The sequence below is a fragment of the Lactuca saligna genome, chromosome 1, assembly GCF_052625555.1.
Source record: "Lactuca saligna cultivar CGN05327 chromosome 1, ASM5262555v1, whole genome shotgun sequence".
NCBI classification, from domain to species: domain Eukaryota; kingdom Viridiplantae; phylum Streptophyta; class Magnoliopsida; order Asterales; family Asteraceae; genus Lactuca; species Lactuca saligna.
Genome location: NC_136417.1, coordinates 14,906,530 through 14,924,063, shown reverse-complemented (window position 1 = coordinate 14,924,063; position 17,534 = coordinate 14,906,530). Strand labels below are relative to the sequence as shown.

Below are 17,534 nucleotides of genomic sequence, written 5' to 3'. Positions count from 1 at the left end.
AACATGTATACTTGCAACCTCTTCATTATGAATCACCTAACCTAAGGTTTTTTTATTTGATATATGGCTTCTACTTTTTAAGTAAAAGCGCTTCGTATCTCTACAATGCCACGTAATTGAAGTCTTGTTCAAAACAATTTCCACATAATGAAATACAACTTGGAAGGAAGAGATGAAAATTTTGAGATAAGTTATGTGTTATGCTGAAGAAATACAAATTAAAAATCAACATCATTGGATTTCTCAGAGATAACTAATCGTAGGTTATGTGTCTAAATTGAAAATTTTGATATAAGTTGTGTGTTATGGTAGGATTTTTCAAAGCTGATTATGCAAAGTCGGAAGATGACAACAACCTTGCGTTTGTTCAGTATATGATTAAATCATTAGTTTCACATATTAATACTATACACACTCACAAGTCACAACAGACCATCATGTATGTTAATGTTATTGCCAAGGATCTAAAATCCCAATGAAAAGCCATCACAAATAACTGCTTAAAAACCAAAAAAGATTTCAATAAAGTAATGGTTAAATGGGTGGTTATATTTAGAGCATAAACAAGCATTTGGGTATCAACAACAAACAACAAAAAAATGCTGCTACAACAAGATTCTTGTCATTCAGGATTTTGCTTCAATTCCAAGGAATTTTGTTCAATCTCAATCTCATAGACTTTGATATCACAAAGCATTCCACCAGCTTCATCTGCAAAACTTATTTTCTTCCTTTCTTTTTCTTTTTGAACAGGAGGAGCCTTCTCCTCAATCACGCTCTTCACAACACTACCAGAATCATTATTGTCCTCATTCAGTTTCTGCAAACAAAATATACAATCATTAAAGCCATATTATAACATCCTACTTTCATTTCTACTTATTACATCTATGTATTTTTTTAATGTATCTAATTATAACTGCTTTGAAAGGTTTATGTTGAAAAAAACACAAACCATAATTTTACAGAAACGATTGCAATCCCTTGTCATCATGGACAACCATTTTTTAGCCGATTCTTCGGTTTTTGTTGCACTTTTAATGGCTGATTTCACCTGCCAAAAAGTGTCAATAAAATAGTCAAGTAAATGAACAAAAAAGGTGTAAGAAAAAAGACATAATTGCCCCTCTCATAATGTAACCCGGCATGTTTTGAAAATTTTAATACCTCATCTGCCTCATTTTTCAAGGATGGGGAACGATAAGCTTCAAAGAGCAATTTTTCTTCTACAATGACTTTCATGGAGTTCAATTCACTCATCAGCTTTGATGCTAAAGATTCAATGTCATGCATCTGTCTCTGTGAGAAAGCAATGGCACTTTCAGAACACCCTTGAACGGTGGTGCACCCTGTGCTAAGGCGGGGAAGCGAGCGGCATAGCCGAGGCCCATCCAGACAGCCTTTAGGTGGAAGGCTTTTTTCAGGTGAACCTTTTTTGTAACTTTTTGGTTTTTTAACCATGGTTTTGGTAGAGATAACAGATTTCGCCTGTTGAGGAAGAGAATTTGGTTCACTGTAGTTGATATTTGAAGTAGTTGATGAAAACTTGTTATCAGATTGTTCTTCAAAGGACAGTTTCTCCTTGCATTCTGAAAAGTCAAGATCATATGTTAAAACCAGAATAAACATGATATTGGAGTGTTTTACTACAGCTTTGTGAATTAAGAGCATAAAAGAAAGCATGTGAAACTATTGTATCTACTGACTTACTGTAATGGTCCATGTCATCTAATAACTCAGGGGATTTCATTGCCATACATAGCTTTTCTTGAGAGGTTGGAGAAATAGCCTGTAAAATACACACATGATAAGCATATTTCAAAGTAGAAAATAAGAAATTTGATGATGAATAACTGAATATACAATTAGCAAGTACCTTTCTTGTTGAAGGAAGCCTTTCAGGATTTCGGGGTTCTATGCAATTCGGGTTTCTAATCACTGATGCCTCTTTCATGATTTCAGTTTGATAGTTTTGATTGAAGAACTTTTCTTCTGAATCAGCATTAGCATTAGGAGGAATAACAGAGGGCTGGTCCTGAATAATAGCAGTCTCCTCAGAAACACAAATGTTTTCTGAATTCAAAGTGTTCAAGTCCACATCAGCATTCACTGAATCTTGAAGATCACAGATATAGTTGACTTCCTCAGGTGTTGGTTGACTTTGAGAGTAATCAGATGTGCTTGTAGTCAGATCTTCAACAGGAGAATCTTCTTCCATGGAACTTACAGTTAAACTTTCCATGTTTTCTTCATCATCCAACACCATGTCCTTGGTGTCATCCAAATCATCAAGTGAAGCTTCATTGATCTCGCAAATTTCCCCTTCATTTGTAGATGAACCTGATTTATTGCTCTTTAGTTCATGATTGAGAAAAACAACCCCAGATTCAGAAGCAATGAATATTGCTGGCATATTATTGTGAGTACTCTCTCTGCATACAAAAGATTCTTCAGCTTTGATTCCAGATTCAGATGCAATGAATGATGGTGGCCCATTACAATGAGAACTCTTTCTGAATTCAAAAGACTCCACTTCACAAGATTCTTCAACTTTGACATTAACAGATCCTGGAAAACTTTCTGTTGCAGGCATCTTCTTGGGTGAAGTCTTTGGAGCCTTGACTCTAAATTTAAACAGTGGTTGACTGAGATCCGAATCATCATAATCTGACTTTAAAGTCAGAACAGATTCTGAAGCTTTTCTTTTCTTTTTTACAGACTTCTTAACAAACTGTGATAATGTCAGCTCATCAGAACTATCTTCATTTGATGAAGATTCTGGTTGATCCTCTTCAAAAGCATAACCATTTCTTGTTTTTGTTGTTCTATCTGCAAAGGGCAGGTTTGTGTGTTCATTCCCTGTACTGATACTATTAAACTTTGTGCCATCATAACCATTCTGGAGCATAGCATCTTCAGCTTTATATATATCTTTTAGATTCTTGAATCTGACAAATGGGCTTCCATTTGAATCCCTGTTGTGAACTTTTTTCACCATGCCGTCTTCTATAACTGAGATAAAATGAGAAGTAATGCAAGGTCTTAACTTCATTACTTGACAAGCAACCCCTTTGAGTGTCGCTTGAACACTCTATTATGGTGTAACTGTTCTGTCCAAAAAAGAAAGCAGATATAATTAAAGAATGATTTCATATGGAGATGTACCGAATAAGTTAACCATATGAAGAAATTGAACATTGAAATTAACTAAAAATACCTAAAAGATATCAATGCTTATTAAACATAAGTTGAAAGATTATACATTAAGGACCTAAAATCAAGACTCAATCCAAACATTCAAACCACAACAATATCTGCATGTATAAACAAATACAATTATAACTATAAGTAATGGTTGCATGTCATTGACTGTAATGCTCTCAAAAGACAAAACTCATGAACTCATTACACCATTCAGTAGCACCAAACATTTATTAACTAAAAACCTTGTTTCAGGGATAGACTTACATTGAGATTGGACAAGCAAAAAATATTTGGATGAATCAACTATTTCTTACAGATGCAAATGTACATGGTATCACTTTTGTGCCCCCTTTCGACTAACACTCATTGGTTTCCCACTAATTCCAAAGACTCAACCATCTACTCTTCTACGACGAATGATTAAAAGTATTCCTCTTCGATTAAGCAAAAAAATATATTAATAACCAATAACGCCCGAAATAATATCGATTCGTGAAACCATAACGACCAGAGAGAAAGTGATGTGCGGACTCTACCTTAACTAGATCATGAACAAGTCGCGCAAACCTAAATGCAGTCAAATAACATGAAAAATCTAGCGAATCTAAAAGAAACCCTAAATAATTAGTAAAGCGTATTTGGCACGAAGTTACTTGGGATAAATTCCAAGCAAGAGCTAATCGAACGCCTACAAGCTCCCTTCGTCTTTTTCTAAAACTGGATTTGAACCTCCTTCCGACAAACTAACAAAAATTGTAAATTACGCGAGCAAAAAAATCTACATACCAACCAAATCAAGGCAGATCTACTAGACGTATAAACAAGAAGCGATTAAAGTCCTAAAATAAGCATCAAACTGGAATTTCTAAATAGAATATTTGTGATTTACCAGAATGGTTGTATCTCCGGCAAGAAGTGAGAGGTAGATAGTAGATGTGGTTAGAATATAGCTTCGGTGATGAAGACGAGGAAATAGTAATATACTTGGTTTAGATCTGGCGCCAACACGTTTGGCGGCAACTAGGGTTTTGAATGGGCGGACCAGGAGCGCTTTTATCGGGTGTTATACTTATACCTCACTTTCATTTTTACCAGCGTTACACCATTACCTATATGTTTTTTTTTTCAATCTTTTTTTTAATACAAATATATATTTAATTACTCCTAAATTATTTCACTTCCGTGGACAGTGGGATTTGAACTAGGTCTGTCGAAAAAAACCCGAAACCATTCTACCCATCCGACACGTTTCGAATTCGGGTAACTGGTATTAACATTCGGGTAATAGGTTAACCCGATAATAATATAGGTTGGGTTTTAGGTATGAATATTTATTTTCGGCATCGAATTCGTTTTTTAAATAATACCAAATATATAATACAGTCACGTACGCACACTTCAAATAAAACAAAACCCTTTGTTTCCTTTTTATAAACGACGACTCGACAGTCGACGTTGAAGCTGAAGTCCTGAACCGTCATCACAATTCTCAATTTCTCACTATGGCACGATATGGAATTAAAAAAGTACATAACATATTATAATGATTTGTATTGTTATTATATATGTACTTATTAATTATATGGAGTATTTTCTACCCGATTCTTTATTAAACCAACAAACATGTATTTAAAAAAATATATAATAATAATAAAATAAAAATAATAATATCAATAAGTGTCATTTAAGAAATTTTCGGGTATACCCGTTAATTACCCGACCCGCCCTCAAACCCGAAATCTGAAAACCCGAATTATAATATAGGTCGGGTATCAGGTATTATTTTCTTAAGGAAATACCTGTTCTACCCGAAACCCGAAAGTTTTACCCGTTCGACACCCCTATTTTGAACCTTCGACCTCAAAAATGAATGGCAACATCGAATACCATTGGGGTAGAAGCCATTTAATACTATATGCTTCTTTAACCTATCACTTTCTTTAATATAAATAAGATAAATGATGTAGGGATGAATTTTTCAATCAAAAATTAAAATGGAACCGAAACCGATTGGTGGTATTTGGTTTTGGTTTTCAGTTTCATCGGTTCATCATTGTGCCCAACTTTGATAAAAAATAGTTTTTTAGATAACACATTTCTTAATAGAACCGAAACCAATTTGAATGGATTGCAAGTATTCATTTTGGTTCTCGTTTTCATGTTCACTCCTTAACTGATTCCAAACCAATTCACATCCTTAAAATTAAGTGATGTTTCCATGTTGGTTTTTTAAGGAAAATCTCCTATAAAGTTACGATATTTCAACTTACAATTTAATCCAAACATTTATTTTTTGAATTAGAAAAATCTCGATTATCTAATTTTATACGATAATTAATCTGTCATTTTTTGTTGAAAAAGAATATGGATTATGTCGTTAATTTTAGCAAAATATAAAATATTCAGGATTTTTCTGTTAAAAAATAAAAGTTGAGATTAAACCATAAATTAACTTAAAAATATTATAACATTATCGAAGTTTTTTTTTAAACAAACGTGTAAACCCGGGTCTCACGTAACATTTTTTTTAGATTACGGAACAAAAGTAGAATTATGTGACTTTATAGCCCTTGAGAATCCATTCTAGAGGTCAATATCGTTTTATTTCTTATAACACATACCATCTAGAATGACTTGTTAATTAGTTGCATTCTTTATAGTATTCTCGTTTGGATTGATACCTATTCCAACGATTTATGAATATTTATATAATGTATTCTTTTGTGTTTTGTTTCTTTAAGATATCTTAAACTCTTTGGACTTTAGCCTTGACAAAAAGCAATCTAACTTGAGACAAACTCAAAATTAATATGTTGTTGTAACGTACAAAAAAATATCGGCAAAAATTTCACTTTCAAACCATCCAAAAAGATACAACTAAATTGTTCAAGACCAACCACAATATAAATATTCTCAACATCATCCGCCATTCAAAAAAGATATTCTCAACATCAAGTAAATCCAAATAAAAGTGCGGAATAAAATCACGGGGATGTTGTGCGACCACATCGGGTCCTTCCCTTTGGAACCAGAAGTACATGAAATGTTTAACCCATAAAATCGTAAGCACAAAGCTTAGTAAGTTTCCCAAAATATCACATAATATCGTGGCCCGCCCATCATAATGAGTCTCACCCATCATACAATGCAAAAGTCACAAAAACAACTAGCATCCTACATAGTATAACGGGGAGACTCGTATTTCTCTCTCGAAGTCGAACAAGCCACTTCTTAATGTCACAAAACTAGTGCTACAATCCACCCATCGAATTATACAATGCCACACCTTAGGCTACATTCTAGACCCAACAATTTAACCAAAAGTCAATAAAGTCAAAAATTATACGGTTAAAGTCAACTTCAGTAACCTCCATGTATGTTGGTGATTTTGATCATCAATGTTATTTAAGTGTAATAAGATTACTTTGTGTTGACCAAAAATGATCTTGATAAATATTAAACAAGTAAGGAAGGTGTGGAGTACACACTTGTTTAAGTTTGATCAAGTTTCAAAGTACACTGTCATTTAGGGGCGAAACCCCTGAACGAACGGGGGTCCGGGGGCAGCGCCCCTGGGAGCGGGGTCCAAGGGGCGGCAGCCCCTGGCGGGGTCCAAATAATTGATTTTCCAAATAATTGACCATTGGTTTGACCCTTATCCATATATCCGTTTTATGACAGTTTTTATGGTTTTATGACAGTTTAAAACTGTCATATGACAGTTTTCAAACAAAGTTGTTGAAAGTTGGTTTTGGTCTCATTTTCTGGTACATACGAAAATATCATCAAACATTCTTTGTTCTTGTCTCTCTGAGTCTTATCCAATTGAAGATTTGGGAGTACCACCAAATACTTCGATTTGAAAGTGATAATCACAATTCTCAGAATTTCCAAACCTTTCTAAACCCAAATTTCTAACAATGTAGTGGGCCCTCCTTGCCCACTTCATGAAAATATTAAGACAAACAGTTAACATACAGGACATTGCCACATAGTGGGCCCCCTGGACCATGTCGCGTGTATCATTTGTAATTATTTTGGTCAACTATTGTAACATTTATATAAATAAATTAGAAATAATTATTCATATATTTATGTGCTTATGTGTTTTATACAATATCTTATGCAATTGTATAAGCATTTAATAATATAGTAAATAAGATTAAAATAAGCGTAAAAAATAGAAGATTATTTAGAACAAACAATTTTAACCTAATTGTAGTATATGCAATAAAGATTTTAGATATATAAGGAACATTCGAATCCGACTTAGAACAAATAAATTATGTTTATTCGATGTTGCGCGATTAAACCGACATGACTCTTCGTATCGTAAAAAAGTGAAATCCTGATAAATTGTTTTTAGCCTAAGTAGTCTAAATTAAAATCGTAGTAGTCGTTCAACCGAGAGCATGCATATAGATAACGTATAAAACTGAATTTATTATAGGAAGTTATGGTTTTTCTAAGATTCAACGCAGCAGTGTGCGCACATAAATCGAATTTTAGATCGGTTAATTTTTAGTCAACACAACCTAAACGAGAATCGAAGATCTCGTTAATAGAATACCAACGATATAAAGACAGTCGAAAATGGACTTCGGATGAGGAAGATATGCATTTATATGGGCTTTAACAGCTTAAGTATGTGTGAAAAAAAAATCAAATTTAGTTGATGGAATCTAAATGAAAGTTGTAGATACAATTGATAGCTACATGTGGATATAAAGAATATCAAAAATGATGCTCGTATAAAGAACATACGCAATTTTGAAAATATGAAAAATGGCACGCGTGTGTGACGCGCAAAGCGTTCCATAAGCAACCACGCAGCCCCACTCATATCCGAACACGTGTCAGGTGCATATAGGTCGACCATGTCAGGTGTGTGGCGTGCACCTGGTCTGTGCGTGGCACACAAGCCAGTTTTCCTTCCTATAAATAACATTCTGTCTCCAGTGTAAATCCCTCACCCCTACAAACTGACTCTCTTGGTATTCTTTGAGTTTTAGCCTGTTGTTGCTCAGTTTTAGTCTTTGGCGAAGCCCTGTGATCCCTAAAGTAGTAGTAGCTAGTGAGTATAAGCTCTGCTAGTGCAATTTCCTAACTTTTGTCATGAAGAACCTTTGTAAGTTAAGTTACACTCTAGTATTGTCAGTGTAACTTACATTTATAGTTATAATTCGTTATTAAGAACCTATAAATAATATTTATTAGTGATTCCAATTTGTTATACTAATTGATCCACTTACGAGATAAGTGTCTAGAATGGTCATGTTAGCTTGGTTGTTGGATTTTATAAGGGCTATATGCTGAAATGGTCTTGCCTCCCAACTTTCCTGCCTGGTTGATTCTTATTTGATAGAATTCTTAGTATTCATTAATACTATTGAGAAATATAAGCCCTTACGGTAATAGTTGCATGAAATATGAAATTAGGCTAAGACTTAGCGGTATGTACATCTAGGACTTTTGGAAAAAGGTATGAGGCAAAGCTCTGCCCGATTCACCAACCACCAAACATTTTGTCAGGTGAGTGCGTAGTTAATATCAAGAACATAATATTGCATTAAAAGTATTAGTACTTATGAGCGATATTAAATGCTTACATGTATTATTTATGTTATGTGCTACTTGTATAAATATGATAGCACCATTGGGTTAGGAACTTTATTGGATATATATTACCTTTAGCATAAATTTGGAATGGTTATAAGTTAGACATTATATAGGTCTAATTATGGGGTAAAGTACTAAAGTGCGGGGTCGGATGACAGAATGTCATATTCCTCCTATTTCTTGGATGACCATAAACGGTGGGTCCAGATCATACAACTGGCAAGCATGTATGGGTCATCGACCAAATTAGATGATAAAACTTGACTATTCTAGGAGGTCTAATGAATTACGTTGATAGCATGAACTTATAACCCATGAACGTAGACAAAATAGGATACCATATTTATCAAATCTTTGAACATTGGTTGTCTTATATATGATTTAAACTGGCCAAGGACTCCCTGGATGTGTAGTCAAACGGATACTCAGACAATTCATCAAGTAAGGTGATTCTTCCATATGATTGTTGAGCTAGGATATATGAGGATCGGTTGGATTGGGTAATTGGTCTTATGTCAGATCTTATATATAATTTGACAACATTGTTTGCAGGAATGATATAATTTATTGTCATTAAATTACTATGGTCTATGGGCTTGAAATTCCTATGCATCTCACCAATATTTCCCAAACTTTACCCACTCATTTTATGCATCACAAGCAGCGGATGTAAGGTTGTCGAAGTCTAGTTAGGATGCTGAGTGGAATAAAAAGATGGGCATTTAATAAGTAGTTTCAGGACCTTTAATATTTAAGATGTAATGTATGTTTGGATATGAACGATAACATCCTCAAAGTTTTAAATAAATACAATTACTTTTGTTTTCTCAAAAATGTTTTGTTTAACGAGGAATTTTAGCATCTCAGATTATCAAGCATAAAGAAAATGTTTTAATTGGTTATGAAAAAAATGGGGGATGTCACACTATGGCAATGCTAGTACAAAACAGTCGAATATCTAACCTTCACCATGTCGTGGCTATCCATTGGCCACGTCGTGGCCATTGGCATAATGTCATTTATCCCATTAAGATCTTAATCCTTACAGATCAAGGCTCATACTTCCATATCTACTTATTCTCAATGATTTGATGCATGAGGTTTCCAACTTTATCTATTAGGAATCCATACAAGACAAGATCTTAAACCCTAAGTCCATTAAGATCTTAATATGACCAAAACTTGAACAATAGACCATAAACACTCAGGTCAATACCCATTTCTCTCCATTAAAAGATGTTCATGACCACAATAGTCACATAGTAATATATGGAGTTTCCAAATTCCAATAGCTTTCAATAAGGGACCAATTTCACTCATTAATAACCTTAAACTTGAATCTCGAAAGAATAAGGATCAAGTTTTTTACTTCTAAAGGTCCATAAACTTGAAGAATATGATGGATATAGTCTTGCTCTATGCTTTTTTGCACCAATAAGGAGTTCTTTATTCACAAGCTTCACTAACACAATAGGAACCAATTCAAAATCAAGCCACCAAGCTCATAACCATAGAAGAGGGGCTAGGGTTTCGTTTTGGGAAATATAGAGGCTGGAGAGGATCCCCTAAATTGGGAGTTAAGGTGCTTAAATATGCAAGAAACCCTCAAATCCATGGGTTTGTGTAACGCCCATAGATCCGGGATAGTCAATTTAGAGGCAATAGGGGTCGAAAATGACTTTTTGACAAAATATTATTTAGAATAAATAATCTTAACCAAGCTGTAGAATATGTCACAAGGTTTTCGTGCATATAAAGAACGCCGAAATCCGATTTATAACGAAGAAGTTATGACCCGTTGAAGTTTCGCGACGGAACCGGTACGATACCGGGAAGCGTAAATAGTGAATTTACGATAGAGCGAGATTTAGCCTTAGCGATCTAAACGAAAGTCGTAGAATATGTTAAACTAAGAACATCGATAAAAAGAACGCCCAAATCTGACTTCGTATGAAGAAGTTATGGTTTTTCGAAGTTTCGGATTAGCAGTGTACAACCCGAAATTCGAATGTTAGATCGAGCGGTTTTTAGCCAACATGACCTAAACAAGAATCGAAGATCTCGATAAGAGTAGCGTAACGAGAAAAAGATGGGCGAAAACGGACATCGGATGAAGAAGTTATGAGAATTTAACGGATCAATCCTGTCCCGGTCTGTTAATAATATAAAATTTAAAATCGAATCAAATTTAGCCAACGAAGTCTAAACAAAAGTTGTAGAGTACGTTCCCGCCTTCGCGTGGATATAAAGAACTTCGAAAACGGAGTTCGTATGCGAAATTTATGATTTTTAGAAGTCGGAAAGTGAAATTGCGAGACCTGGTGCGAAGTAGCTGACATGGCAGCACCACAGCCGTCCGATGCCGATGACAAGGCTCACTTCTGATCAATTCCACATCGCCCCTTGCTACGCCCAGCGTTCGGTCTCGTACGCGCCGCGTTCGCTTATCCATCCTCGGTCCAGCTTCGCCCACATCGCCCCAGCAGATCATCGACACGTCGGTACGGCATCGGAAGTACGCGCTGCGTACTTCGGATCTACGCCCCGCATAGTGAAGACCTCATGGCTATAAAAGGAGGCCGAGGCTGCCTCCATTTTCACACCAAAATCTCCTTCTCTCTCTATATATTCTTTCTCTCTCTAGCTCCCCAAACCCCCCTAAACCCTAGGAAAACCCCCCAGCTCCCGAGGGAAGCCCCGAGGCTCCCGGAGTCCCAAGAAAAAGAGTTTTTCGGTTTCGAAACACTGCTCCAAATAAAGTTCCAGTTTTCGATAAAATTCGTTGTAAGGGTGCTACGCTTACGCAACTTTTAATATAGCTTTAAAATAATTATAGGAATGTTATTAGGTCCTTAAAATAATTATTTGGGCTATTATTATGAGTTATATTGAGTGTTATTTAACGCTTATATAATAATAATAATAGTCAGACTATTAATTTGTCGCGGTTATCGTTAGACTAAACCCTAGTGGTATTGGTACTAGGTTTTATCGAAGGAAAGTTGTTTTGAGAGTATCGAAGCGTTGTCCGAGTGCTGAGTCACCACCTATCAACTGAGTGCATAGTCCCTTTCATGAACATGATTTTAATACAAGTATTGATTGAAGTATTAATTATATGTTTATGTGCGAGTTAATTGATGTTGCTTGAAATTCGTGTTAAAGAACATACCTGATTATATTTGATAATTTAGGATAAAGAGTAGACCTAAATTAAATATGAGGAATATTGGGTAGTATATTCTTACGAGTACAAGTGAGTTAAACTCAGAGAATAGAAGTTAGTATATGTCACTTATCCGAGAGTATGGATTAGACATAATCATTGTCCCTAGTCCGAGAATATGGATTAGGCATAATCATTCGTCATTAATCCGAGAGTATGGATTAGTCATTTTCCTTAGTCCGAGAGTATGGATTAGGCATAATCATTCATCATTAATCCAAGAGTACGGATTAGTCATTCGTCCCTAGTCTGAGAGTATGGATTTTGTAAATTCATTCATTTCTGATCCGGGAGTATGGAGTAGGTAAAGCGACTAATCTTAGGTCCGAGAGTATGTATAGCCTTATTGTGAGGATCGACGGGGTGGGACAAGAGTTGTTTATATATATATATATATATATATATATATATATATATATATATATATATATATATATATGGTGAAATTGTATATTTTGTGAGTTTTAAACTATATATATGGTATAACATTGTGGGATTGAAATCCCTATGTACTCACCAGGTTTCCCAACCTGACCCACTCAGTTTATTTACATCACATGTATTGATATGAAGTCACACTGAGAGATTAAAAATATGTAGACCACTAGTGTAAATAAATGTAAGTTCTATTTATGCTTATGTTTCTGTATTGACGATGACATCCCAAACATTTTTGTTGGAATAGTGTCTAAGGCTGCAACTATATTAGGCAAGTATTTGATCCGGTTGTGCATCGTCCTTTTGGGTTGCCTTCACCATAGCAACTTGATGGATGATTTGTTAAGAGAGAGTAAATATTATAAGGAATAATATATGGTTATTTGATTAATATAAGTCATAAATTAATTGGAATTAATTTGGTGACTTAAAGAGATTAATTAAATAAGAGGGTATAAACTGTCAATTGTTTGATAGTTACACTTTAGACTATAAATCCTTATCCTAGATAGGATGGACGATTTCTAGGGCTTGGATAAGCCAAAATCGTCCATAGGGTTATCAAGGAAAGGATATGGATCAACTTAAAGTCTAAGTTATCCGATTATGGTTAAAGCTGTAATCCTTAAGGAGTCTACAAGTATGAATAGACCCTAGGGGTGAGGGAATTCGACACACCATCTAAAGTAGAGATACTCTGGCCGAATTCCTCCCCTCTCCTCTCTCCTAAATCATCTTGTTTGCTATTGGTGTTTGTAAGCCATTAGAGGAGTGACATTTGTGACTCTAGAAGCTCCAAGACAACAAGATCAACAAGGAATCCAAAGGTATGATTCTAGATCTATTTCAATGTTGTTATTTAACCTAATTAGCCATTAGAAGTCTTGGATTCAAAGCATGTTTAATTAGAAAGCCTAGATCCAAGCATTAGGGTTTTGCATGCGCACATAGGAAAATTCTTATGGCTAAAACCCATCAGTGGTATCAGAGCCTAGCTTGGCTTTCTTTAAATTGTTGCTTGATTAACTGAAACAAACCTGCAAAATTCGATTTTGGGTTTATGAGTCATGGACTCGGCGAGTTCCAAAGTGGACTCGGCGAGTAGGCCTGACTCGGCGAGTCTCTTTGTGTACTCGGCGAGTCCGGGCGTCAGGCTTAGGCAAAACCGGGATTTTTTCATGTTTATCTTATGGAAACTTACCTTAATCATATTAGATCAACCCTAATCCGTTTTTTGATATATATGACTATAATCTTGATCTAATTAAAGATATTTATCATCTAATAAAATATTTAATTTCCTTATGTGATAAATGATTAATTATTTTGATAATTATCTTAAAAGAAATCTTGGATAAATCAAATAAAGATAATTAGGATATTAATTGTTAATTGGAATTATTTGTTATTTGATCCTTCATGTTTTAAATGTTTAAAACCTACCCTAAAGTTTTGAAATTTATATTTGTGATTAAAAGTTTTAATTTAGGCAACTTAAATTTCAAACCCTAGATTTTGAAAAGTTTTAAAATACAGCCCTATACTAATATGATATTACTAGAATAATATATATATATATATATATATATATATATATATATATATATATATATATGTATAACTAAATGCTAGTCTTACCGTTAGTAGGCCTCATTCACGAAGCCGATCTATAATGTGGGTATAAGGTTGCGGCCTATAAAATGGTGCTTAATGGGTGTACACTCACACCCACCGCTTGCTTGATTGGTGGAGGGTCGTTAGCCGAACGGGTAGGATAGGGCAACCTCATCTTCTCATTAAAAGTATAATAAGAAATACAAAGTAACTACATGTTTTAAAAAATTTCCCGATCTTAGTTACTTTAGGAAAAGTGAATTGATGCAATCCCATGAAGTTACACTTTGCACCTTGCTAAGAAGTTAGTGGAGCGTGTGTGGTTTACCGGCACACTAATTGGTTCTAAGCTAAGGTGGCAAGGGGTGATTCATTGTTTATCATAGTTCGATGGAGCGTGTGTGGTTTACCGGCACATCGAATAGGTGATCGTTACAATGAAGGCACCATGTGAATTTGCATGGTAATTCACACCCGCTTTGTGATCCTCGGCATCCCAGTCACAAACAAGAGGGCCATATCGAGATTTAAACATGCCATTGAATAGTTCAATGAATCTCATCCGAACCTAGGAATTCTCAAAAACACTTAGGACTAATAGTTTAAGTTTTGTAATGGAGAATTAGTGAATCGTCATTCACTTACCTTCAATTTATTTGCATGTTAGATTACGGCATCCCTTTTCTAGTATGTAAATGTTATTGTTGGATCCTAGCCCTAATTTTCTTATTGGGTGATAATTAGGGATTATTGTTCTAATCTATCTTTGTCCTTTTTCTAATTGAAGATGTCGAACGCAAACAACGCTGCTGCTAGTTCTTTCACGTTGATGAGCCTTTGCCAAAAGGTCACCTTCGATGGAACGAACTTTAGCGAATGGATAAGATACATTCGCACCATTGGTCGCTATGAGGATAAGGAGTATGAGAAAATCAACCCCGAAGTTGCTACTCCCGAAGAAATCACCGCCTTTGAAACTCATGAGCGAGATGCAACGAATGTACATTGCATCATGATCGCCACCATGAACTCCGAATTCCAAAAGTCCTACGAGGACATGTATCCATACGAGATGCATCAAGACTTGTTGGAGAGATACCACCAAAACGCGAGACAAGAGCGTTATGAGATTTTCACTAACATGATCTCCGCTAAGATGGGTCATGGAGAATCTCTTACTGTGCACCTGCAAAAGATGCAAAGGTATGTCGACCGCCTTCGCAAGTTAAATGTTGACTTTGGTGAAGACTTGGCGATCGACATGGTGCTTCACTCTTTGCCTCCGATGTACAATCAATTTAGGATGACCTACCACATGAACAAAGAGGAGGTCACCCTAAGCAAACTCCAAGGTCTCTTGAGGGTCGCTGAGAGCAACTTCAAGGACAAGTCTGTTGCACCTACTCCCAATCCGTCTGCTGCTCCTGTCTTGGCTATTGGTCAAGGGAAGGGAAAGAAGAGGAAAGCTTCATCGAATAACTATCGCAAGGTGAAAGCCCGAGATGGTGCCTCTTCTAGTGGGACCAAAGTTGATCCCGCTAAGCCTTGCTCCAACCCAAAGGAGGCAGAGTGCCACCACTGCCACAAGATAGTGTTAGATTAGTGTCTAAGTCCATAACTATTTTGGTATGTACTTGACCCGATTATGAGCATGGTCCTTTTGGGTTGCCTTCACCATAGCAATATGTAGGATGATTTAAGGAGAGAAAGGTTTAAATATGATTTATTAATATATTATGAGAATAATATATTAAAGGAGAAATCATATTGTTTAATTAATATTAGTCAAGAATTAATTAAGAATTAATTTTGTGGCTAAAAGAGATTAATTAAATATAGGGGACTGGACTGCAATTATTGGATAATTGAGTTATTGGGCTAAGGAATGCTATAGGAATAAGGAGTGAACGAAATTGTGATGGAAGCCCATCATATTTTCGTCCATAGCCTTGTCCAGAAGGTTCCATGGGCTGCTTAGAGTTTAAGCTGTCCATTAGGGTTTTGACTGAAACCCTAGAAGCCCACACTAGTATATAAAGGACCCCTTAGGCCCCAAAAACGTGGAGAACACTTCCATTAGGGTTTCCAGCCGTTTTTGGTGCCTCCTTTACTTCTCCTCTTCATCCAAGTTGCATATGGTGTTTGTGACTCCATTAGAGGTACTACACTTGTGGTACTTGCTTTCAAGAGCTAAGGAAATTCAAGGAACTAGTTGTTATTGCTATATAACAACAAAAGGTATGTATTCTAGCTTTATATATGAATTTCGAAAATTATAGTAGCATGCTAGGTTTCTTTTTGTGTTCATAAAGCTGTATAACTAATAGTGAAAACATAGATCCAATACTAGGGTTGCATGCACACATAGGATTGTTTGTATAAAACCCAACAGTGGTATCAGAGCCATTGGTTCTTGTTTTCAATTAGATTTTATTCAAATTTGTGAACTTGACATATTATGGTTTATGGCTAATAAACCCTAAAGGCTAGGTAATTTTCGCAATTAGGGTTGCAAAACCCTAGATGGCGATTTTTGCTAGGGTTTCCCAAATCCTTTCCTTAGCCTCCAAGATTTTGAAATCTAGGGTTATCCAACCCTTGGATTTCGAAATTACCTCCTTCCCCAAGGTTAGATCCTAAATTTTAGGGATTTGGATAATCCCATATCTTGTAATTATCTTTTAATTGTTAAATATGGTAATTAAAGATCTTGAATTATCCCATCCCTTATTTTCGAGATTTAGAGAGGGATTCAAGGGATTAGGATATCTTAGATGTATAATTGTTAATTATCCTCATGATCTAGATAATCCCTTGTGATTTAATAATTTAAATTAATTGTTTAATTTATGGTAATTATTAAATCAAGAGTTTTAATATTTAAAATTTTAATTTAAATGTCTTAAATTCGAAAATTTTAAGTGTGATTAAAACCTAATTGTTTTGAAGAGTTTCAAAACTTGCCCTCAAGTTTTGGAATTTAAATTGTTGATTAAAAGTTAATTTTGAAAGTCTAAATTCCAAAACCCTGATTTTGAAAAGTTCAAATTAAACCCTTATGGTTTTATTAAATTAATTAAGTGTATAATTAAAATAGATTTAATAAATCCATAATGATTTTGGTTAATTAAAAGTATAATTTAAACCACCTAGTATTTTAAAAGTGTAAAATACACCCTTATACTATATATAACATTAAAAGTTTAATATTATATATGTATAACTAAAAGGTCAGTCTTATCGTTAGTAGGCCTCATTCACGAAACTAGTCTATAAGGGGTGTTTAAGGAAATTGCCTATAAAATGGCGATTGAATGGGTATCCACTCTTACCCACCGCACTCTTGACTAGTGGAGGGTCGTTAGCCGAACGGGTAGGATAGGACATAAACCTTCCATTATAAGTATAATGAAGTACAAAGTAACTAAATGCT

The 17,534-nt window shown here is 35.1% G+C and overlaps 1 protein-coding gene across 2 annotated transcripts; it reads right to left on the bottom strand.

Annotated features, from left to right (window-relative positions):
• Positions 1-500: 500 nt before the first annotated feature.
• On the bottom strand, positions 501-4,265 carry LOC145014991 (uncharacterized). Of its 2 annotated transcripts, none has more exons than XM_078973531.1 (6): positions 4,094-4,265; positions 1,877-3,110; positions 1,711-1,789; positions 1,168-1,589; positions 956-1,054; positions 501-820 (listed from the first exon to the last, which is right to left on the bottom strand). In XM_078973531.1, the coding sequence occupies exons 2-6, from the start codon at positions 3,050-3,052 to the stop codon at positions 623-625; spliced, it is 1,974 nt and encodes a 657-aa protein (XP_078829657.1). In that variant the 5' UTR covers positions 3,053-3,110; positions 4,094-4,265; the 3' UTR covers positions 501-622. The 2 variants fall into 2 exon arrangements, with proteins under 2 accessions (XP_078829657.1, XP_078829597.1); XM_078973471.1 differs by having other exon boundaries at positions 1,877-3,105.
• Between the last annotated feature and the right edge of the window lie 13,269 nt (positions 4,266-17,534).

What these genes read in the sequence shown, in the direction of transcription:
- LOC145014991 (XM_078973531.1), bottom strand. Translation starts at nt 3,052, where the DNA reads ATGAAGTTAAGACCTTGCATTACTTCTCATTTTATCTCAGTTATAGAA. An exon ending in GGCTTCCTTCAACAAGAAAG is followed by an intron (nt 1,790 to 1,876) that starts GTACTTGCTAAT and finishes TGTATTTTACAG; the next exon opens with GCTATTTCTCCAACCTCTCA. An exon ending in AGATGACATGGACCATTACA is followed by an intron (nt 1,590 to 1,710) that starts GTAAGTCAGTAG and finishes TTGACTTTTCAG; the next exon opens with AATGCAAGGAGAAACTGTCC.